The sequence below is a fragment of the Manduca sexta genome, chromosome 10 (assembly GCF_014839805.1).
Source record: "Manduca sexta isolate Smith_Timp_Sample1 chromosome 10, JHU_Msex_v1.0, whole genome shotgun sequence".
In the NCBI taxonomy this organism is placed as follows: domain Eukaryota; kingdom Metazoa; phylum Arthropoda; class Insecta; order Lepidoptera; family Sphingidae; genus Manduca; species Manduca sexta.
The window spans coordinates 10,768,132-10,792,088 of NC_051124.1; the positions used below are offsets into that span (position 1 = coordinate 10,768,132).

The 23,957-nt window shown below is 31.9% G+C and overlaps 1 protein-coding gene across 1 annotated transcript; it reads right to left on the reverse strand.

Moving 5' to 3' along the window:
• Nucleotides 1–9,377: 9,377 nt before the first annotated feature.
• Nucleotides 9,378–20,046, reverse strand: LOC115441905. The gene is made up of 3 exons (XM_030166829.2): nt 19,968–20,046; nt 12,953–13,154; nt 9,378–10,435 (listed from the first exon to the last, which is right to left on the reverse strand). The coding sequence occupies exons 1-3, from the start codon at nt 19,968–19,970 to the stop codon at nt 10,206–10,208; spliced, it is 435 nt and encodes a 144-aa protein (XP_030022689.1). The 5' UTR covers nt 19,971–20,046; the 3' UTR covers nt 9,378–10,205.
• Between the last annotated feature and the right edge of the window lie 3,911 nt (nt 20,047–23,957).

Below are 23,957 nucleotides of genomic sequence, written 5' to 3' on the forward strand. Positions count from 1 at the left end.
TTAATGTGCTTTTTGAAAATGTAATCTTGTATTTAATGAGATAATATACTAAAATAGTTCAGTAATCAGCCATTAGGTGTCGTTTTCCGCTAAATAAAGATCTGATACTAAGTAAGTATACAAAATTTTCTTATAGATTTAAAGAAAAACGTATTGTTTGTGTCGTAAATATTTGAATTAATTCTTTCTATCTTCCATCTATTTAATTTAATTTTTGATCTCAATTTTTTCCATGATAAATATTAAAGACTGATATTTAGTTTTGGATTTGTCAATATTTTTTTTTCGCAACACAAACATAAGTATTAGTTAATGTGGTGTGATTACTAATTACACTACTCTACAAAAAAATGGGTATGGAGCGCAACATAAAGCTGAGTACTAAATTCTGGTTAAACCGATATCGCTAAAGCCAAATCTGATGCCCAAATTTTTCCATCACGCCAGGATTTTCTGTTAATGTACATTCTTTTTTACTATTTTCAGGGCTATTTTGTGGTTTGGTAATGTAAAAATTAAAAAAAAAAAAATTAATTACAAATATTTTTAATTAATTACAATAAACCTGACCAAATCTATAGTAAAAGCCAAAACCAAAGAATCAGGTGGATTTTTTCTTTGCGTATGGCGATTTTCTTTTATAATCAAGGTCAGTTTCTCTCATGAGGAACCAACAATGATCTCCCAACATCCCTGGATCCCATCGACCTTGGTATCGTTGTTCCATAGTAATGTTGTCCTGATGGAACCTTTCCCCCTGTTCATCACTCACAGCTCCTAAGTTTTGCGGGAAAAAATCCAAATGAGAATGCAGGAAATGGATTTTTAACGACATTCTGCAGCCCATTTTTTGGTAATTTTTAATAAGTCTGTAACGATTTGTTCATAATTTTCTGATTTTATGTTTCCCAAAAATTGCCTAATGATACATTTCAGTGAGTTCCAAGCATTTAATTCAATGTCGTTGAGTTTTTTTTCAAAATCTGTATCTTTCATAAGTTTGCGTATTTGTGGGCCCACAAAAATGCCTTCCTTTAATTTGGCGTCGCTTAGTTTTGGAAAAATTGTTTTTAAATATTGAAAAGCCGGGCCTTCCTTATTGAGAGCTTTTACAAAATTTTTAACGAGTCCAAGTTTAACGCGGACTAAGTCGTTTAGTTCAGGCTGTTCTATCAAATGGGGTTCTCTACTTCTATCATCATAAGATGGAACAAACGATGAAGCTGTATCTAAAGATGCCTCGGAAACGATTTCCATTGCCACTGGAGGAACTGGTATCGGTAACTCTTCGCTATGTGGAAGCGGTCTTGTAGCTGAAGAAGTGTCGGGATAAACAATGTTACCTTTGTTTTTCTTGAAAAGCCCACGACATTTGTTAAGCAGAAGTAACAGTCCACATCATGGCTAGTAGGCTCACGCCAGATCATTGGGACAGCAAATGGCATTGAAGAACGCTTTCCATTCATCCAGTTACTTAAATTTGCAATACACGTAACACAACATCGGTGAGGTGCCCATTCTTTGTCTTGGAGACCGATAGTAAAACCAAAATAACTCTCGTATAACATCTTAACATTTTCACTGATTACTCTTCTTTGTGTAGAAGTTGTAAACGAGCCACATATAAAACAAAATGAATCTGCAGAATTAACACAAGTACGTTTAGCGATTTTAGCCATTTTGAACTAAAAAAGTAAAAGCTACTCGAATTCACCGAGAACAGCTCACGGAAAAGAGTTAAATGACAAGTGACAATCGTAATAAACGATTATGGACATTTATTTTAGTATCTACCCTCAATAAGAAATTAAAATGGTTCGAATCGTACTTAATTTGGGCGTATACCATACGTTTACATTTATAAAAAAACCTGACGTGTAGGAGACTTTTGGTGATTATATTCGTTATCAGTAATGTTTAACTAGACAGAAAGTAAATGCAGTTACTCTGTTGCGAAATTTTGTAAAGTAGTGTTATTTTTAATGAATAAATTAAGAGACATGTGTTTAACCCATTTATCCAGTTATGTACTTAATTCAATTATCAACCACAGGCAGCTAATACTCTATTGCCTATTGTCAATTTACAGCCGTTATAAATGATCCCAATCTCAATTTTCAATCCGTTTTCGAGAAAAATCAAAATGACTCATTAATAAACATGTCAAAAACTTTGTTCTGATTGGTCGATTTTTGAGATACATCAAAAAAAGAGATTTGGATCGATTATTGAAAATGGCGGTTTATTGATTTCATAGATCTTGTAGTGCTGGCTTAACCAACTCTTTAGTACAATATCATTCAATGGAACTTTTATTAAAAATAAGAGACTAAAAATAGGGAATAGAGACAACATATACAGCAGTTGCGCTAAGTATACGCATAACGTGTGTATAATCTTATGCCTAAGGGTTTCTGCTTTTGTCTCTTTCCTTCATATATAACTATGATATAAAGGTTATAGGGATGAAAAGGACAGCTATAGTTTTGAGTGTCTGTTTGTTATTAAATGCTTAGGTTAGAAAGTAGGATGTGTACTGTAGTTCAGAATTGTGTATAGTTTTCTGAAGTGTGTTATTATATTGTTTCGGTCACGCAATAAATGATAGTAGATTTATAATGATTTCTTCATCAATACGACTTTTATAAATACATAATTAAATAAATCGCTAAGTAGTACAGTTAGCAACAAAAGTTTTTGAGTAAAATTAGTAAATTAGTAGCTTGTTCTAGGTACTTGTTACCGCCAATAATATACTTCTATAATCACGAAACTAAATTATGACGTATCAGTTATTAGATTTCCTATATTTATTTATTCATTTACATGAAATATCGATAAATCATAGATTGTTTGATTGCGTGAACGAAACAGTACTTGTAACAAAATGGCTCATTTTAAACTTTATGGTGCTCTGTAATGCTAGTCTAACTTTTTCTATATAGTGCATTTTATTTACAAATAGATGCTTTGTTTGTTTTTTTTACTGTAAATCTTCTGAAAGGATTTAAATGTTTCGAGTATAGATCGGGAAATAATCTAATCCGGTTTAAGTATTTTTATAAATCTATATTATTTTCGCTTGTTATTTCGTTTTACCACAAATTATCTCGGTTAAGGTCATATTATTTTTGTATTTGCTTACAGCTGGTTTTAAACATTAAATCTGTGTATATAGTTTATAATGCTTATGTATACGTAAATATATAGGTATGCATTGCGTCAGAAGTTTGTGCGTGCAGTTGTGGAAGAAATTCTAGTTAGATATTGCTGTACATTCAAGTCATTTTACAATAAAGTATAATCTTATTTTTTTTCTAAAGCATTGCTTATATCATCGATATGATCGTAATTATTTCTCAAAACTACATTTAAGGGCGATAGAATTTTATTCTGCGACTGTACAGGGAACGTCGCAACATGTTCTCATATCACTAATTTTCAAGCTAAGAACGTATTTTCTGATGTTATTATTTTAAATTCTAGACGAAACGTTTTGAACTGTGTACTTGATGTATAGTCTGTGTATATGTTAGTGTTTAATGTTACATGTATCAAACCAAAAATATTTATTATTTTTCTTAACACTTTTGTCAACGAGTGTACAATTTGTTAGGGAATGGTCCTAGGATAATGGATGTGATTGTATACTAGTGTCTTATTAGCATACGGGATGGGAAATGAAGGAATTGCTAGGATTGAATGGTACTCTAGTATTGCTCAGCGTATTGCTAGGTTGTGTGTATTGTAAAATCTACGTTATGCTCGGTACGACGATACAAACTTAGAAATTAACGAATGGAGTACGACTTGGCGTTTGATATTAAATTTAAATAATTCGACGATATAATGCGGATTGTAAGAGAAAATGTAATGGCGAATGTGTCGGTTATTTAAATATTGCATCAAACTAGCGTTTTTTTTTATCTGTGGGCTAAGGAAATGTTCAGGACGAACTTTTGATCTCAAATATTTATTTTAATTTATTTTTGCTATTGTGATTTCAAAGTATTTATTTTTTATACACTTTGAGTGAGATTTAACAGTATTATCAATGTAATGTTTATATGTTTTTAACTATATGTCATGTATCGGCCTCTAGTTATTCTAAAAACAAGATGGCCGACGTTTCTCGAATAAATTCTTTTTAGTACTCAACATGACTTGTGTGTTCAATGTGGTTCGTTGGATTTTTTATCTATATCAGTATGAGATACTGTAGTTAACGTGTATATAGTGTGTAATGTTTTCTGGAAGCTTCGCAGCGCTGATCACGTGACTTTATTACTAGAAGTAGAATTATGGCACTAATAGTGAGTACATGTTTTTGAATACGTCGTATGAAATATGAACGTCATTTGGAGGAGTTTTCGTGAACTGAAGGCGAGTAGACAAATGAAGGGTTTCTTTCTGGAATGTTCTGGCGTATTCTGTCTATCCCATATAATCCCATTTATGTACAATGCAATATAAAAATATTTTGATACCCACTTTGCCTTTGCAACACTGAATCTAAGATCTTGCACTTTAACAAGCTATATGCGGAGTAAATTGTAATTTATCGAAATGTGCCAAAGGAATTGGCTTTCTCACTCGTTAGATGTAAACGCGTATAAATTTCAGTGTTGTACAAAGCGATACAAAGGGCATGTCCAAAAACGGTTTTTTTCGACGGAAATTCTAACCAAGATAATAATTTTATTGTACCTATATTCTCTCTCTTAAAAACGGATCTATTGAAAGAAATAATTACATTTTTAAATTAATCCGATTTTTTTAGATGTTACATTTAAAATGGACGCTTGCGAAATATAGATATTGCTGCGTTAGAACGCATCCCCAGGAAAGTAAAATTTTAAATTATTTTTTTATTTGTCTCTGAAAATAACCGCGAATGACCATTGTTTTTCTTTTCTCTTTATTTTGTTTTCTCTTTCTTTGGCAAGGCGCTGTTTTCCCTTTATACCTGCGAATGACAATATCTGACAGCTACTTATGTCAAAAATAAATCTAGGTAATTACCTATCCCACCTCTTTAGACGAATCATTTGGGATATTTTTATGAACTTTGCCACATTTCCAATTGCTTTTCTTATGAATGGAGGGATCTAGAATTTTTTTTTAATGATTCCAAGCTCCATATTTGTAGCACTTTATTATCCAATAAGTTTGAAGTTGGTTGGAATTTGTGTTAAATAAAGAACTAGCTCCCATACGCGAAGCAGACATGTCCTTTGACAAATTCTTTGACGTGTTTTCTAATACTTGTTACAAGATTCTAGAAGTTTACTAATAAGATTTTTTTTAAATGATATGAAACTTGTATAACTTTTTTTAACTGTAAGGCGAAAGCGCCTGAAATTATATAATAGTAACCACTTTGTCTATGAAGTACTTAACCTATATCGTTTTCATAAGAAATATTCAAGTATAGACTTCTAATATTTTACTAATTACTTCCAAAGTCCTTTTTATACTATTCACGGACTCTTGAACATTGCTACTGCGACTCCGGAACTTTCGCTATAGGTTAACAATTTTGTACATCTATCCATATTTATGTATAGACGTGTATATGTTATAAGTGTGTATAGTAGACATGAAATTAATGTTAGCGGAGGTGTTTGTTTTATAATAACCATGACGCATTTCCAACAATTTCTTTTGAATTCAAACCTCCGCGGTTGGTTTCATAAGCGTAATCTTCTAGACATCTATACTCTGCTGTTACTGTATTCAAAAGAAATCTATTTTAAATATTATTGTACGGAATACATGTTAACTGTATGAAATAAACAAATAAAATGAGAATGTTCTTTTTAATTTATGCATTGTGTAGCCATTGCTATTTAAAGGGTTAAATAATACACATATTTAAACAAAAACAGTTTTAATAAACAGTTTAAATATAACAATTTGTGCAATAACTTAACAATATTTGTTCAAAAGCGCACTTGGTAGTTCAAATCAGAAAAAGTAAATTTTTCATAGGATACATTTTTTTAGTATAAGTATAAATAAAGAACTTGAAAGAAGCAGAAAATACATAAACAGAAATAGATAAAAGCGACAGACAGATCAAGCGCAAGAAAAAAGAAACGTGAAAGGCAAAAGAAGAATGCAGAGAGTAAGATAGTAAAGAATAGATAGTAAAGAAGCAGAAAACAAGAATAGGAAAGAAACTAGAGAAGATTAGAAAAAAACATAGAGAAGATATAGCAAAGATATAATAAGTAAAGCAGAAATATAGTATAGAAGAAGAAGAAAGCATTTGCTTTACAAAAGCGTATTTTGGAATGCTTAAAGGTATATAATGTAAACACTAACAAGAAAATAAAAGAGTAATGAAAAGTAAGATAAGTAGTAAAATCGTATTTCTAAATATTGTTATTGCATTGCAATATACTAGTATTTGAATAACTCATTGATAAGGTTCAAAGAATAGCTGTAAGTTTGGTGTGCTTAAGTCGAAAGGCAGGCAAAGTACAATAGTGAAGAATAAGTTTAAGGAAGGAAAGGAAGGAAATTGATGCGTATTTAGAGTTGAAAATGATGATATAGAGTAAGATTGGTAATAAGAAGTAGAAGTAATAAGAGGTAAGATAAGTAATACAATAATGTTGTGTTGAAAATGATAGTTTTTAAGTTTGAATAAGAACAGTCAAGAAGTCTGTTTTTCAATTTAAAGATGAAATGAGAAGAGTAATGAAATAATTAAGATATAGGACAAGAAATAAATGTAAGAAGGAAATAAAGATAAGAATTAACGAAAAATTAAAACACAAGAAAAAAAGTGAAAGAATAAACGCAAAGAAAGAAAAGAAAAGGAATGAAAGAAATTAAAATAAGGTTTAGCTCCGCATATTCATCGATTGAGAGTCTGAAAAAGTTCATAAGGATGTAGAGAAATAGTTTCAAAGAGAGACAAAAAGAACATTTGAACACGAAGTTAAAAAGGAATTAATAATATATATGATAATTAAATCATAACAAACAAGTAAGATATTTGACGTAGACAAAGTATGTGTAAAGTATAAAAGAAAGGTGAGAAATTATAGCAGACAAGTATAAGTTTTAGGATAACAATTTATCTAGTTATCGTGATATGGAAGATAGATCAGAAAGGAAATAAAAAGATGCAGTATACAAACTATATTTTTTAAAAGTTGAGTAAAAATTAAACTCCTTTTTAAAATAAAAAAGTATAGTGTGAAAAATAGATAAAATACTTAAAGTAAATAATAGTAAGTATATAAGAATGAAATATGAAAATTATAGTAAGTGTAAGAAAGTATAATTAAGAATTACATAGATATATAATATTTAGAAATAAATCTAAAAAAGGTAGGGTTTGCGATAAACAAATAAAATAAGTTGGAAAATAGTATGAAGTAGAAAATTTAATTTGACAGTAAAATAAAAAGTTTTATTTAGACGGCTATAAAGAAGTGATAAAGAATTTAAAAGAAGAAATATATATAAATAAGAATAGAAGTATAGTATAGTAAGAATAAAGTATATATGTTTTATATGAGTATATATAAAAACAAATAAGAAATGTTGAAAATATAAGAATTGAAGTATATAGAGGAAGTCAGGTGATTAAAACATAAATTATAGTAAGTTTCAAGTCTAAAATATGATTGATAGAAATATAAGATAGTAAGATAAGTATCTGTAGTATACGATAGTTTGTAAACCATAGTGTAGCCATAAAAGTTCTATGCAATTTTCTTTATTTGCTGAACATAAAAAATCAAGTCAAAGAATAGTGAAGTTGTAAAAAAGTAGATGAAAATAGAATAGAGTTATAAAGACGTAAAGTAAGTAATCAGTTGCAAAGGTAATAAATAAAATAGGCTAAAGGAAATAGAATGAAGAAATATGTAAGAATATAAATAGAAAGTAATGAGTTTATAAAAAGATGAAGTCAATAGAACGGATCTCATAAAAGAAAGAATCGAATAGGATAGTCGAGTTGGATATGAAAAAGTGTAGTCGAAATAGTATACTTCGATGCGAAGAAATTGAAATCGATTTATATTTTAAGTAATATAGAAAAGAAGTCACAAAACAAAGAAGGAAAGAGATGGATGATATACTAAGCTCGAAATAAGAGGTTTTGGGTTCTAAAGAATGCAAGAGTAAAAAATATCAGAAATGGAAAAAGACTTTGTCATTATTAATGCTTATGTGTATAGCATAGTAATAGTGAAGATCATAGTGCAGTAAATTTGATAGAAAAGTAATAAAATGTAACAAGGACCAAGTTTAAGAAGCAAGTTAAACAAGGAAGTGTAATATAACTAGATGCTCTTGTATATAATCATAGATAAAAAATAATAGTTTTGTAGGTATATTTAGACAAGAAAATAGAAATAGAATTTTAGAACATCACGGAAAAGGGGAAATGGAAATATACAATATAACAGTAAGATAAAATGATCAAGATAATTGCGTGCTAAATATTTAAGATGAAGAGCTTGATAAGTGTAAGAATAGCCATAGAAATTGAATTATACGTTGATAAGTAAGAAAAAATTATCAAGATGAAAGTGTTTACTTACTATTTGTGTTTAATGATAGAAATAAATGCATTGAAGAAGAAGAGTTATATGACAAAAGAAGATTAAGATAAAATAATAAAGTTTTGGAGTTTAATAGTATGATGAGATCATAAAAATTAAACACCAATGTTTTGAGATAAGTTAAAGAAAAAGACAGAAAGAAAATCGGTGATAATAAAGTATATTAATGTAGGTACGTGAAGGCAGTGAAGTGGTGATTGAAGCCATATCTTTGCAGTGCACTAAAATATTAGATTTAAGCAAAAAGGTGGATTCAAAGAAAAGTAATTTTAGAGAATAATAAGTAAAGTTCGAAGTGTAGAATAGTAGAGAAGTAAATATAGAATAAGTTGTGACGTACGGTACAATAATAATGATGACCAACTTTTATCCTTCGAAGCATTGACAAATTCCAACAAAGTAATATAAGAAATGATACCTAGATCACAAATTGAAGCACTTATGCCTCAAATAATGTATTCTGCTTAAGCTGTCACACTCTTCAGCATATTTCAGCAACGGTCCAATGCTTATAAGGTAATCATTCCTCTTGATCAGTTGGTGCAGATACTTCCTCCGCATATACAGTCGCATATACTGTCTCCAGCTAAATTAAGCTTTAATACACGTACGTCGTATAGTAGTATAACCAAGGTCAAAGTTGTACAATAGTATGAGTAATAAGTGAAAAAAAAGTGTAGAGCAGTTGCAGTGGCTTCTAAAGTTGCAGGCATAAAAATAAAGTGGTAGATAAGCCAGAAATATAAATAAGACTAAACAAGAGTATAGGTGAATAAATGAAAGAAGTAATTCATAAAACAGATATAAATATTTTGAAGGTGAGAGACGAAGATAAATAAGCTAATACATTTAAGTGGTGCGTAAAAAATCAAGTTTAAAGCAAAGTGATAAGTGGAAGAAATAATGTGAACAGAAAGGTTGTAAGTAAATAAGTGAAAGTGATTATTCGTGAAATAATAATTCTTAATGATGTAACGATGAAATGAAACGAAGATGAAAGTAACATTGTATATTTTTAACTTAACAAGTGATTAACAATATAAATTAAATGAAAATGTGATTGTTATGATGTGAAGCACAAGACATAGACAGCGATGAAAAGAAAATGTAATTGAAGCGATGTAAAAGTAAAGAATAATGTACCTAATATGCACTATTGATACATTATACAGAAAGCGTGAAAGTGACAGAGAGTGAAGCAGAGAAGACATAGATGAAGCTAGAAATGCTATTACTGAACTACCATAGTACGTATCACAGTGTACTTTGCGACTTACATCTAAAGGAACTTATTCTTTGTCATATCGTGCGTATATATTTGCGGAATCTACCGTTTTTAACAAATGTGCGGTAATTCAGCTAAAAAAATCCTAAAATTAAGTGTATCACTTGGAAACAATACTGTCTTTGGTAGCTTTGAATCTTTGCTAAGTGCCTTTTTGTTAGCGGCAAGAAGTCTCACCCAAGCAACTGATTTATTCAATTATTTCGTGTTTAACTTATTCTCAAATGAAAGAGTATTTTTATAGTATAACTTTCAAACTAGTAAGTCTAAGAAGACATTTTAAAAATATTGGTATGTCTATTGCTATGCCTGGGTGTAAGACTACGCAAGGCCTACTTCCTATATCCAGAATCCTCGTGGTTATTGACAGGGTAGTCAGCGTACCAACCAAAAGCGCCATGGTCCCCGGTGTGGGCGCCAAAGTCGACATACTCCCCGAAGTCTGGAGGCCGTTCTGCAAGGTGGGCACCTGGAGACCCTAGCGTGGCTGCGCCTACCGGATCCTGTGGTTGAAGACGCACAAGCCTTCCAGGTTCTGGTTCTGGTGGAGCAAGGGCCAGGGCTGCAGAAGAATATTTTTTTTATTTGTTAGCCTTTAAGGCACATATTCCTCGAATGCAAATTATACTTTTTGTTTTAATAATAAATGACTTACGACATTCTGTTAGCAATTATCGTGTAAAAGTATTGATATTACCAAACAAATAATAACTGTGACAAAACAGCGTGAACATGCGTGTCAAATAATTGCCATGTTACGGAACTGATAAATTCATCGGACAAAAAGTTCTAAACATGCATGCATGTAAATTGTGTAAGTGTTTACTAGTTTAGACAGGAATGTAGGTAAACTATCATTGCACGAACGATTATCTATTGCAGCATCAAGCTTGGTGTCATTACTCTTAAGTATGATTCGCGTTTCCTATAACCTCTATACTATCTACATCATAAAACAGTCACGTACTTAAGACGTTCCCCCCCAGTGAATTTTTAGAAGCTATTGAATCGAAATTTATGAAACGTATAGAAAAAAATATATAAAAAAAAATCTACATCATTTTATCTTTACTTTGGTTGTTTTATATTGTGGATATTATTTCATTAACTTTATAATGACAATGCTACTAAAATGGTTGATTCTGTGTGTATCTCTTCCTGTAATACACATCATATTCATTTGCAAGTAACATTATTACAGGAAATTTAATAAGAAATATTTTGGTAGTTCAAAATTTTCAAAAAACCTAAATTGATTTTTTGAAGCAAATATTTCTAAATCTGTATATTCCCGCCTCAACTCGAGCGCCATAAATGGATGTATGGAATGCTCAAGGCTGTTTGCTCGTAAAGAAAAAAACAAATTATAAACAAAAATAATTGTAGGCTAAGATGTTTTTATTACATAGATACGTTATCCGAGCTCAATACTGGCAAGACGAAAGTAAGGTAACTGCCCGACATTCACTTAGTCAACCTCCAACCACTGTCGCGACTAGTCGGCTTACTAACTTTTCTATTTTTATAAATAAAATGCCTTCCTGTGTTTTTAGACGATGTACACATTATACTCCAACTGTGAATGAAAAAACGTTTCATTTTATACGTTAGTAATAAGTATACACTCTTTAATTTATTTTTTAACTAATAAATCCATTTTATTCGACTGTCATGGCGACGGGGCGGCCGACGCTCGGGCCCATTCGGAACCACTCGGGCTCGCTCGGGCCGTATCGATGCGAGCCGCTAGGGCTGTGACTATAGTAAATACTCCGCTGTTTTTATGTGCAATTTTGTTAGTGTATGACGCGTCTATTTGTAAAATGTCATTGATTGTAGGTACCTAGACTGCATGCATATAATTTCGTTATTGGATATGACATGAAATATAGATGAACCAAGAATCTAATAGATATTAGATTAATCCTGCATGATAAAAACTGGTCTCACAAAGCAGGAACTAAGTCTAAGAATACTGGATAACATTTGATATGAATCAGTTTATAATACGACTATAAAAATTCGCTCGAGTAAATTACATAAGATGTCGTCAATGATACTTCGTATGCTAATTAACGAGTGAATAGCAAAAATAAAAATACCCAAATGTAGGAAAGGTTTTTTTAAAAAACAATATAAAGTTCCTCTTATGTTCTTTATTTTACTTTTAGACCAATTTCTTGCCAAATGTCAATGACGCCATCTCTTGAAATTTAGTACTATAGTCAATGGCCCTATTCCGTCTACGAGGGCATATCCGTCTTTTTGCAATTACGAGCGTTCTAATTGAAGGACAGCTTCGATAGCCGTAGAGGTAACAGAATAAAAAATATCCTATTTATCTATATGGCTATCAAAGATTTCCCTCCGTAGACGGAATAGGCCCCACTGACTATAACAATGCATCCTACAAACTACCTACATAACAGGAAAATAGCAATGTGACATATAGTTAAATGTTTAAACTTTTACCGTGTTAATTGGTCTATACACAAAATTGTTAGAGTCTTTACACGAACCTTCCGACTCATCACAACCGCTTCCTTATAATGAATATTAATAGACGTATAACAAGAAAATTACAAGTCAACATTACGAAGACGAAATTACATAAAATTGTTTAAAGAGGCAATTTTGCGAAGTTGCATAATCACCGAATCGAAGAAAGTTAAGTTTTTTATGTTTATCAAAGCCATTGAATAGATAACTAAGCTATTGAATGTAAAACATGTTACGGATGCATAGAAAGCATATCTTGATCCTTTGTGCTGTGGTGAAAGTGAGCGGGTCATAGTCGTGATTGACGCCAGTTAAAATTCACGTCGCGGACAATCCGCTCTCGTTTTCACTTGTGTGCGCAACAGTTATTTTTTATTACGTTTGATTATTACAAAATAGGTATCTACCTAAATCTAATTTACGTTTCGACAACTATTTATAGATTTGTAATCTGCATGATATACCTATTTTTAAATTGCATAGGTTATTTAGCGTTGGATATTTTTTATCTTCTGGTTATATAGAAACATTATAATTTAGTTCAATAAGATTTCAGTCATGACGAATAATAAGAACTTACGTTGCTGTTGGTATTGTATGGGTATGGGCTGGTACTCCTGGCTGTACAACGCTTGTGGTTGCGGCGGCGACAGGGTCTGACGAGGGACCCTCCTCACCCGCAGCGCTGAGAGGTCCACGAACGCGATCTGGTCAGCCGGCACGGCGATGTATGACGGCATCGCAGACGCGACCGCGGCAAGCGTAGCTACTATTAATGTATGCTGTAAAAACATATACTGTCAGTACTAAGTATAAAACAATTATTGCAATAAAACTATATCGGATTTTATGGCGGTTTTTTATATTATAATTTTCTTCTAACGTTTCGAAGATTGTAATTATTTGACTTTGTCTGTTCAAATCATTACAAAACTACTACAAAAATTCACTTCTGTGTGCTGTAAAACATACTTTCAGTACAAACAAAAGAAACAGACCATATAACAGGTAAAACAGTTGTAACATTTGGGACATAAATGACATATGATGTCTTTTTAAACGTATCTGATTAAACATTGGATGGTCCGTGGTGGCACAACTTTGATCCCTTTAAATTAATAATATTAAGTTGATTCACCAGTCCGTACTTGCTATAATTTCTTCATATCCGTAATATTTAAACTTATTTGTTTATAATATGCTTAGTCGTTGAGAATGCGCGCATTCGCCATTCTTTTAATCTACTATAAATATTAATGAATGCACGGCCTTTGAAGAATTCTTGGCGCTATATCCAGTGAAAGATAAATTATGAAATAATCATGAATTTTAATAACTAGTAACGTTTGCATAAATATCTATTAGATATGATTATGGCGTGTGCTCACATTTATCCATCTCGAAGGATCGCTTTCGTCATACTATGCTTGCATCAATGTGTCCTAACTCCTAGCTCTAAAGAAATCTGTAGTAGGTATAGGTAACTATGTTTAGGTTCTAGATAATTTATGCATATAAAATAAACCTAAAAAGTTTTATATACATTTTTTTGTTACATGCAAAACACAAGCTGTAATTTTCATGTCAGACCGGACAATTCGCTTTCATTGTGCCACGCAATAGAGATCAGTATCTTAATTGATCACTTGCGATATAGGCTAGTTATCCGTAATATATGTTGCTAAACAAACGACAGCGTTTATTGCGGAGGTCCGTTACGTGGCGCTTGCGCTAGGCGGGCGCGGCGCTCTGCGCTTGCGCAACACTTGGTAATTGGAGCCGTGTCGCAAGTACACGCGCACTGGACCGCGATAGAAGTTCATTGTTTATGCTATAAACGCAAGCTTTTATTGCACATTGGAAGTTAATCAACTGATTATAATAATTTTCGTGTCAACGGATAAATTTTGCGTAGTTTCGTTATTCGTACGCAAGATACGTATTTTAAAACAGCTGAATGTTTGAATTATAAAGATCTAAAGCCGTAGGCCAATTTTATATTAAATTTAATAACATTTTTTTATATCCTGGCCCATGAGAAAAGGTTTCCTTTAAGAAAATCCTGCCATAAAAAAATGATCCTAAAATGGCGGTTTAAGTAAATAACTCAAATTGATACCCACGATTACTTCGTAGACATTCACGGTCGATTTCGAACATTCCACACCAACTCGCTTTATACCGACGTAATTAGATTTCCACTTGAATGTCAGTCTCGCTTTTAGTTCTAAGTACCTTTTATACTGACTAACGCCTGCCCACGTCAGTTACTTTGACAAGCTTGCGTGGGACATATCATGGTATCTCACCCACGTCAGCCATTCGAAACGTTTCCTTTTATTCGTAATAGAGCTTGTATAAATAATTAGAGAGCATTAAACTTGAGAAGAGAACGCTAGATATGATGTGAAGTAATGGATGTCAGTTTCGCAATGAATAAAAATTAAAATCGCAGTTTAACTGCGGTGGAAATTAATGCAATTATAATTTGAAAATCTTAGTCATATAATATTACAATCGTATCTAACAAGGCTCTGATCAATATCGAAGAAAAAACGACTTTGGAAATGTATTATAATAATAGGTATAACATAATAATATGAATACATATACTCAATGACTTTTTTCACGATGATTCGTTTAATTTTTACTCCTGTTAATTCAAGTAGTTTTATTTCAATGTCGAATATTCGTGTTACGCGTAAACAAGCCTAGAATAAGTAATATTTGCCTACTTACTTTCTGTATTATATACATTTATAGGAATGTTGTTAATATATCACGTGATTATCGAATTTATTTTATTATTTATAAAATTCCGCCAGCTTAGCCCTCTAATACCGTTTAACCTTTCTTGGTTCGAATGACCGCATTTCTAGTTTTGAAGCCTAAATATTCCCAACTTGGGCAGTATTCGTAGAATGGACATAAATTAATATCATAAATGTAAGAACACCGTGTGCTATGCTCGTTAACATTGCTGTAGTAACATGTAATAACCTAAATTTTATTTTATGGGCATTTATTTTACAGCTTATGTGGACGACTAAGGAGTTATAGTACGACTAAGGAGTTATAGTAATTAAAGCAATTACTTAAAAAGAATATTATTATTTATAGGAGAAAAATCTGTTGACAAATGATACAGGCTTGCTTATCTATCTATCTATACTATTGTATAAAACTGAAGAGTTTGTTTGTTTGAACGCGCTAATATCAGAAACTACCGGTTTGAAAGGAAAAATTATTTTGGTGTTGGATAGCCCATTTATCGAGGAGGGCTATATAGCAGCATGCTATAACCAATAGGAGCGGAGCATCAATGAAATTTCTAATAAATGACATTAGTTATACTTACGGGGTCAAAGATTTAGTTATGATAACAAATTATTTCTATACGTTTCAATTCAATTTCAATTTGTGTTGTAATATACCATCAAAATTGTTTTAAAAGACTTTTTACAAGATTCTCATTAGGCCACCGCAAAAACTATCATTAATTCCAGCGTATTGCAACTATTAAAACTTCCTGGGCTAAATGTCATAACTGGTCTAGATATTGCGAAGACCGGGCCGGATATATATACTTATAATATGATAAGTAAAAGCTATTTAATTGGAAATTTCCATTAAAATAGATTAAGCAATTATATTTGTATGAAAGGCTCATAAATTATAATTCGAATGGATATAAGAATAGAAAGTTACTTCATTTTATTTAACGATAAGTCATGAAAGTTATTGTTCGAAATAATAGTTTATTTTATGAATATTATTTTTAAGTTTCTCATTAATTTAAGATGATTTAATTTGATAGAAAACACTAGCGGATATTACGCTATGAAGTATTCCAGATTTTGTTGTTTACGTGTAATAGGTGTTATTATGATAGCTTGAAATATATAAATTTACACGTTATAATTATGATAATAAACAACGACTGCCGCCGCGTCTCAAGGCTGCTTTTGTTTATGAATATTTCTTTTTTGTTAAATTATAAAGCGCTACTTTTAAATTTTAATGCCTGTTGAAATGGAAAGTTTTATTGAATTGGTAACATTTGGATAAAATATTTGTGTTCTAAATTACATATCGTGCATACCTACGCTATTTTATTATTTGAATCATATTAATTATACCTACCAATTTTAAAATCATCACGGCATAGGAACACAAAAATTTTGGTTTGAAGATATGGAAAACTTCCAGAAGAAACATATGTCAACTTACTAATAAATGTATTAAAAAAACAAGTTTCAAGCTTTTCCGGTCACTTCTAGATCTTATATTATTAATACATTAAAAATGTTAAACATTATTTAATTTTACAATTTGAAAGCGATATTACGTTACATAACCAGTTTATTCTTACGCCTGATTTGTTTCGGAACAATTTAACACTTCTTACTTAACGATCGCTTCACTAGAAAGCAGAGTAAACAATTTCATGGCTCGAAAATCTTTTTAAAAAGTTATGTAATAGTTTGAGTTTAATAGAAACTATGATTGATCGAATCGTGAATCGATTTGAGACTTGCAGCAACGAATATTGCATCAGTTTAAGTTTGGAGAGCATGATAAGTGAAAAGAGTAATTCAGAAAAAAATCAGAGTAAAGACTATGCAATATACTAAAGATTTGGGAGCAAGCTACTAACCTAAGCTAACTTAACCCACTTAGGGGCAAGGTTATAGTGACAGGTCGTATGGATTTGTTATCCTATCTATAGTTCAGAAAGTTATCAATAGTTTTTTTTGCCTTACTAATGAAGCTAGAACGCGACTAGAATAATTAACATTATTTACGGAATTAAAAATGATATCTTAAATAAAGAATCATTGAAAACATTACCGTAACTCCCACAAAATAAGGTGACGAATGGTGCGGTCAAAATGTAAAGGCCAATAAAACCGTCAAACAAAACACAAATAAGGATACGGTTGATATAAAATTTGTTCCGCATGGCGTGTGCCCGCTGGTCGTTCCTGTTCGCCTTCGTCGGGCACTGGTGAAAGGTTTCTGAATGCCATTTACTTTTGTCACTATGTATAACAAAAAGTAACATAACTTAATAACTGACAAACAAGGTCATTTGGGCCTACGTTTTTTGTAAGCAAGTACTTGTTGTGGGTGTTTTGCGGACAAAATCCTGTTACAATAGTTATGACCAATGTCGACCCATAACTAAATTGAGTGGGTTGACGCCTTCTGAACTTTTAGGTTTGTTAAGGTTCAGTTTTTGCTTAGGTACTGAGTTATTGATTCGAAACATTACTCTATAGAAAGAGCTATTTATAAGATGCGTCTTTAACAGAAGTAAAATAAGTGTTTTTGTTTTCAACAAATTAAATGGGAATAGAGATCAATGGTTTTGATTCTAGGGTAAAATTTTCGTTATTGTTATAATACTTTTAGCCAAGACATGTTTGTTTACCTACTTATAAGTATATCTTGCTACGTATCCTTTTTCACGACCAAGAACGCGTTATCGCTACCACTAGTAGGAGTTTGAGGAACGATTATGTCGGTTTCACTGATCTTGCTATGATACCTAGTACGTACACTTAGATAGGTTCTTATCACGTATAAATTTCACGCTAGACTTTTTTCAAGATTATATTTAAAGTGCTTTTGATACACGACTTAAAAAGAACCTTGCAAAATCGAGGTCCCACAAAGATTAAGCGGAGATAATATTCGGAAAACAGACGGCCGCCATTTTTTACGTGGCAAATAAAATTAATTATATTGCATTACTGCAATTGAGACAATTGGGAACGAGGTTAAGAGCAAACGTTCGATTTACATAACGATGCGAAACTTTGAATGGGAGTACAATAATTTTGTATAATTATGGATACTTTATTATAGGTTATTTGAGAAAATAATACTAGCAAAGCACCTACTTATTATTTTTATGCTCAAACTACAGGATCTATGATTATCTAACGATGGGAGTTAATAAATGAGCTCTATTGGATTTGGTAAAAGGGACATTGTATGGATATTGGACATTTCTTATAAAATATATTCACACGAATCACATATACAAATTTATAACATTTTGTGTATCAAAAACTAAAAACACGTAAGAATGAATTTACGACAAGCTATTTCTCAGGCATTCGGCTATTGAATCTTATTGCATTTTCGTGGAGTTACGAAAAACTAAAAATCTTTCTCATTTCTATTAAAGTAACCGTTTAAGTCTGAAATAAGTAATATAGTGCTCAAACGCTAATAAAGGGATATTTCTGGAGAAAATTAAAAGTAAAATATCAAATCAAAAACATTACACCAATAAAATAAAGAATAAAACGGACTGAAAGCACAGTGCAGTAAAAACAGTAATATAAATGATACTGCATTTATCGGTAGAAATCAGGTTCGCGTAATTACGTTTCGAATAATAACCGAAATTAAAAGCACTTCACTTTCAGTATCTGATACAAGTTTGGAGCAAGGTCGCACTTTCGACACACAGCAAAATAATCTTTATCTACATGACATTAAGCAACATCACTAATAGTTTTTATACTCAATGGTTTGATAGATTTTAGATAGCTCAACGTCACGTTTTTAAATATTTTTATGTTAATGAAAACTATTTTGGAATTATGCTAAAAGTAATGGCATTATAATGTAATATCTTTTTTTAATGTTATTCCTGCCGTACCAAATTACTTTTCTGAGAGAATTAAAAATAATTACATAACTAAAATATTAATTAGCATAAATTAGCTGATTAAATCTTATTAAAACCGTTGGAGTTGCGTAAATTGGTATCTATTGCCTATTAAGAATTTATTATAAGATATTCACCTACATAACGAGGTATCAAGTTTTTCAAAAGACGCAGCAATTTTAATGTTTACTTGACGTATTAAATCTCACGGAAAATTATTTGTAGTGAACTAACATGCTTAGTGCTAGCGATATGTTTCAACATGATAGCGTAACTGCTTAATGATCCTATTAAAATAAAAGAGGTTATGCAATCTTAATTAATAGGGATTCACAACAATGAGTCGTTTAATCATGCGATAAACTTAAATGTTGGGAACTCATGTTTACCAACGTATTGTTGTTGTACCTTTGATTAAAGTTTAACGTACTAATCTGCGTGAACATCTGGACTATTGTATTAATTGCGGAACGGTTGAAATTTGAATTAAAGTATTTATAGAATGCAATTTTTTACACATATAAATGTACAACTAACTTGGTAAAGGTTGGATGTTGTTTAATTTTTAATAATAGGTTTTAAAATTATACAATTTATAAATCTACTTAGTATCTAGCCTTGTATATTTCGGTCAATTCATGCTCTGTTAACTTTCATTTATCGGTTAATTAAAACCATAATTACCAATATTGTTTGCAGTAATCGAATATGAAATCTTGAACAATAATTCACATTATTTATAGCGGTTTAATCATGTGTGTCAATTGTCGAATTCTAAATTTAAATTCACGTTTATTTTTTAAATTGAAAACTTTTTAGAGCTGGCACTATGTAAGATAATTTGATAACACGAATTGACCGATTAAAAAAAAAAACAAACACAAACTATAGTGAAATGAACGGGACTGACCATTGTGTCTGTTGTCGGCACTGCACAGACGGCGCGCTTCGACTGAACTCGCTACAGTTGCTGCTACAATTTTTATAGCAGCCTTTCAACAAAGCAGTTTCACTTTCTACTCGGGTCCGGTCCGACGTGATCCACTTTTTTACGGTTACCATAACGATAAGCCTTTATGGTAAACAAAGACTTCCACCCTACGCCACAAGGGCTCCCGGTTGCCAGATGTTGCCAGGAACTGGATGTTTCCAGTTGCGTGCAGGGTCACAGGATATCCCGGTTTCTCATATCGAGTAGATTTCTACAATCAATTTTCATGATATGCTTGTATTGTTCGTTTAAAATATAATTGTGGACACGCTTAAGCTTGTTTGAAAAAAATGCGGCCCTGTAAAAACTTATAAAAAATTATTATGTGTAAAAGAAGAAAAAAAGGAAAAAAGATGAATCTAAGTATTGATTTTTACACTTTTTTTAATCATATATGCTTATATGCTTTTAAATTCATTTTCCACTATTATTTCCTGTTTTAATTTTTTTTAAAAACTCAATAGCATAATGGGTGTCCCTCGTCTGCTGTAAGCACCTCTCCATCCAAAATAAGTAACTCCACAAAAACAAAGCCTTAAAATATTACTTTAGACTCACTCAATATTAAGCACCTAGCAAATTTCCTTTTATAGCTTAGCCTTTCGTCCATAGATACAAAAACAAATAAACTTGATTATAGAATCTATATCCTATTTCAGGGACTTCTAAAGCTCGAAAAAATTTACGCGACTAGAAATAGGTACAGACCACATATTTTGTACTGTTAAATAATTTTCAGGTATCGTTTAATCCGCGACATCAGATGCACATATATAGATGGAAAATAAATTTATTTTTCAAAATCATATTATGCGAGCGTGTAGTCACATTGTTCTTCTGTACTTTTGTTGTTAATAACACAAATTGGTCGTTTGAGGTTGGTGCCATTGTCATTGCAAGATATCTAACGTGGTAGCTTTGCTATAGTTTTGTACGAGCAATTCTCAAACAGCCAGAAGAAAGAAGGACGAAACAAGATTTTTGGTTCATGAGCAGCGGTGTTCACCAACTAAAATGTTTCCTAAGCATGGTTTTATACAGGTCTTTGGTTTTTAAGGAAATATATATAAAGACACCCTTGGTGGCGTAGTTGTATTGCGTGTGTGGTATGACACCACTCTGAGGTCCTGGGTTCGAGTCTCGGATCGGGCAATGTGATATAGGTTTTTCTGCTCAGTATTAGCCCGGAGATTGGAATTCGTGCCCGATTCGTGCTACGACTCGCCCCCTATTACATCATGGGACGGAACAACAGGCAAAAAGTAGGTACCCTGATTGCACCTCTGCTCTACCCCTTCGGAGATAAAGGCGTGATGTGTCTATGTGTATAAATGAAGCCGGATCTATAAATAATACTGAATACCTACAATACAGATACCTGATTAAAAATGTATAGACATTTGTTTGCATTTTATTTTTACGTTCCCTAAATATGGCATCGTATCTAAAATCTTTGATATATTTAAATTCTAAAGGACTTAGTTACAGAGGCTGCTCATATGTCAGTTGCTCTACCTACTACCACATATTCGTTTCATACACGAATATTGGCACACTTTATTGCAATTGATACATTTATAAACAACTGTTACTCACGGCTGTTGCTGCGTAAAAATGTTTTAGAACAAAAGTTAACTTAAGATAGTGAGGGACAGTATTTCTTTATATGATACCTTTAAAACTTTATTTATATAGGATAACTTTATCTCTATCATGTTAATTTAGAATCATACATCAACTTAGTTGTGAAATAGAATGTCGCAATGTATCATAACTTTAAATAATAAGTTTAAAAGATTCCGAATACGATTTTAACAAAAAATATGTCAGATCTAACGAAATAATAGCATACATATTTTTATATTATAGGTTTAAATAAAATGTTAATACGTGTTACGTGAGTTGAAATATGGTCTAGACATAAAGATACGACTTAGGTCTGAACTTTAATTTGCAACGGCTAGAAACAGTTCTAATTACCATAGGTGAGTCTGGGCGACCTTGGATCCTTCTCTATGACATTAACACTTTTATACAGGAAATACAATGTACTCCACATACAAAAACTCGTTACGTATTGTAATAATTCAGAGCAAGTCTTGTACTTGTCCCGCCATTATATGTTACATTTATACTGTTCTACAAAATGTCACAGGTTTTAAATCTAAATATGGAGCTGAGTTCGTAGGTGTGTATGGCTTATGAATGTATCTTGCGAATCGGACATTCTATATTTTGCATCGGGACAGAGACGGTCAGTATAGCTACTAAACAACATTATTGACATTTAAAGAAGGTACCTATCCCGATAGATATTAAAAGATGTTTAGAGATAAATTAAAAGTTGTTTTTTGGGCTGTTCACTTCAAACCAGTGTCAACACTTCTTCAATAACGCCGATGATTTTTCAGTAAAATTGATTGGCGTCTTAGTTTTTTTTTTAAACGACATGCAAATAAAAAAAATATTCACTTTATAACGATGCAGATTATATATTTTTCATATATAGAGGTCTTGATATACTTATTAAAATTGTCCCGCTTAAATGCGATATTTCAAAATCGATTCTTTATGATTATTAGAGGATGTTGCGTTAATTATGAAGCGAGACCTATAACGATTTTGTTAATATTCAGATGTTTTATATTTTTTAGATCACAATGGTCTATGACAGCAATCAGTAGATACCTATATCTACACGGTGTAACAAAAAATAACCATTTTAAATTTCAAAATAGAGTAGACTGTTAATAAGTATTTACATTTTTCCCAAAATTGTGGCATTTAATATATTTCTATAAAATATTCCGTGCATATACATCACCAGGATATAAATGTAATTTTTAGTAAGTGTCAATAAATCGATTCAAATGTAAGTTATGCGTGCACAGACAGATTGACCGATATTGCATTGAAAAAAGTTGTATCTCGCACGGCATGCATGTAGTCCGCCATGCCGCTTTGTAAGAGAATGTTTAAAACTTCCTTTTAAAGTCTGTGGTCAATGATCTATCGATCCAATTTCATATTTTCTCTATCGTGGTGTCAGTAGAATAAATAGGTACCTGTGTGATGTTATCATCATCCCAGACCTGTAGAGTCCCACTGTTGGGTATAGGCCTCATTGTGGCATCTTTTTCGGTCTCAAGCCAATTGCATCCATGTCCGACCTGCGATTCTTACAATGTTGTCGGTCCATCTTGCCGCTGGACGGCCTACGCCACGTTTAATATAATTTCTTAAAACAAAACGTAAATTAATTTTATTGACCAGATATTGACTTGAAGTCTATCTGTTGTGGATATAGTAAAAAAGTAATTCACAAGCGTCAAACTTTACCGGGAAGGATGGAATCGAAGCAATAATTGTGTATATGTTATATAAATACTTAAGGATTGTTAGAGTACATAGACAATGTTATTTCGTAATATTCGTAGTAATTCGTAGATAACAATGTAAGTACGGACAGGAAACGAGTCCTAGAAATTTCGACTTGTTCGTCGGCGCCGCACCTTTTCCCGATACTGGCAACAGCAAGCGTTGTTATTATTGATTATCAATATTTTGACCATTTTACACAGTGTTGACAGAACAAGTTTTTTTCGCGGGCAAAAACGCGGTGTCGTTTGGACAGAAGGTATTACTTTTACTGCTCTTTACTATTCCGACGTCTGGAATTTGGCACCATATGGCGATAGGCTCATCACCTATTTATTACATGAGATGGAATATAGATTGAGAAAAATTGTTGCAGTAGTTGCGCCTCTACCAACCCCTTCGGAGATAAAACCCGTGAATGTAAAATGTGGCCGTAAGTAGTGACGACTAAACAATAAAATAGTATCTTCCAGTGTATGTCGTAAAAGTCGACTAAAGGACAACATTGCAAAATGGGCCGCAGTGTATTAA

Bases quoted from the DNA above. Each gene is read 5' to 3' on its own strand.
- LOC115441905 (XM_030166829.2), bottom strand. The intron at 10,436-12,952 runs GTAAGTTCTTAT...ATTCTTCTGCAG, and splicing joins CATACAATACCAACAGCAAC to CCCTGGCCCTTGCTCCACCA.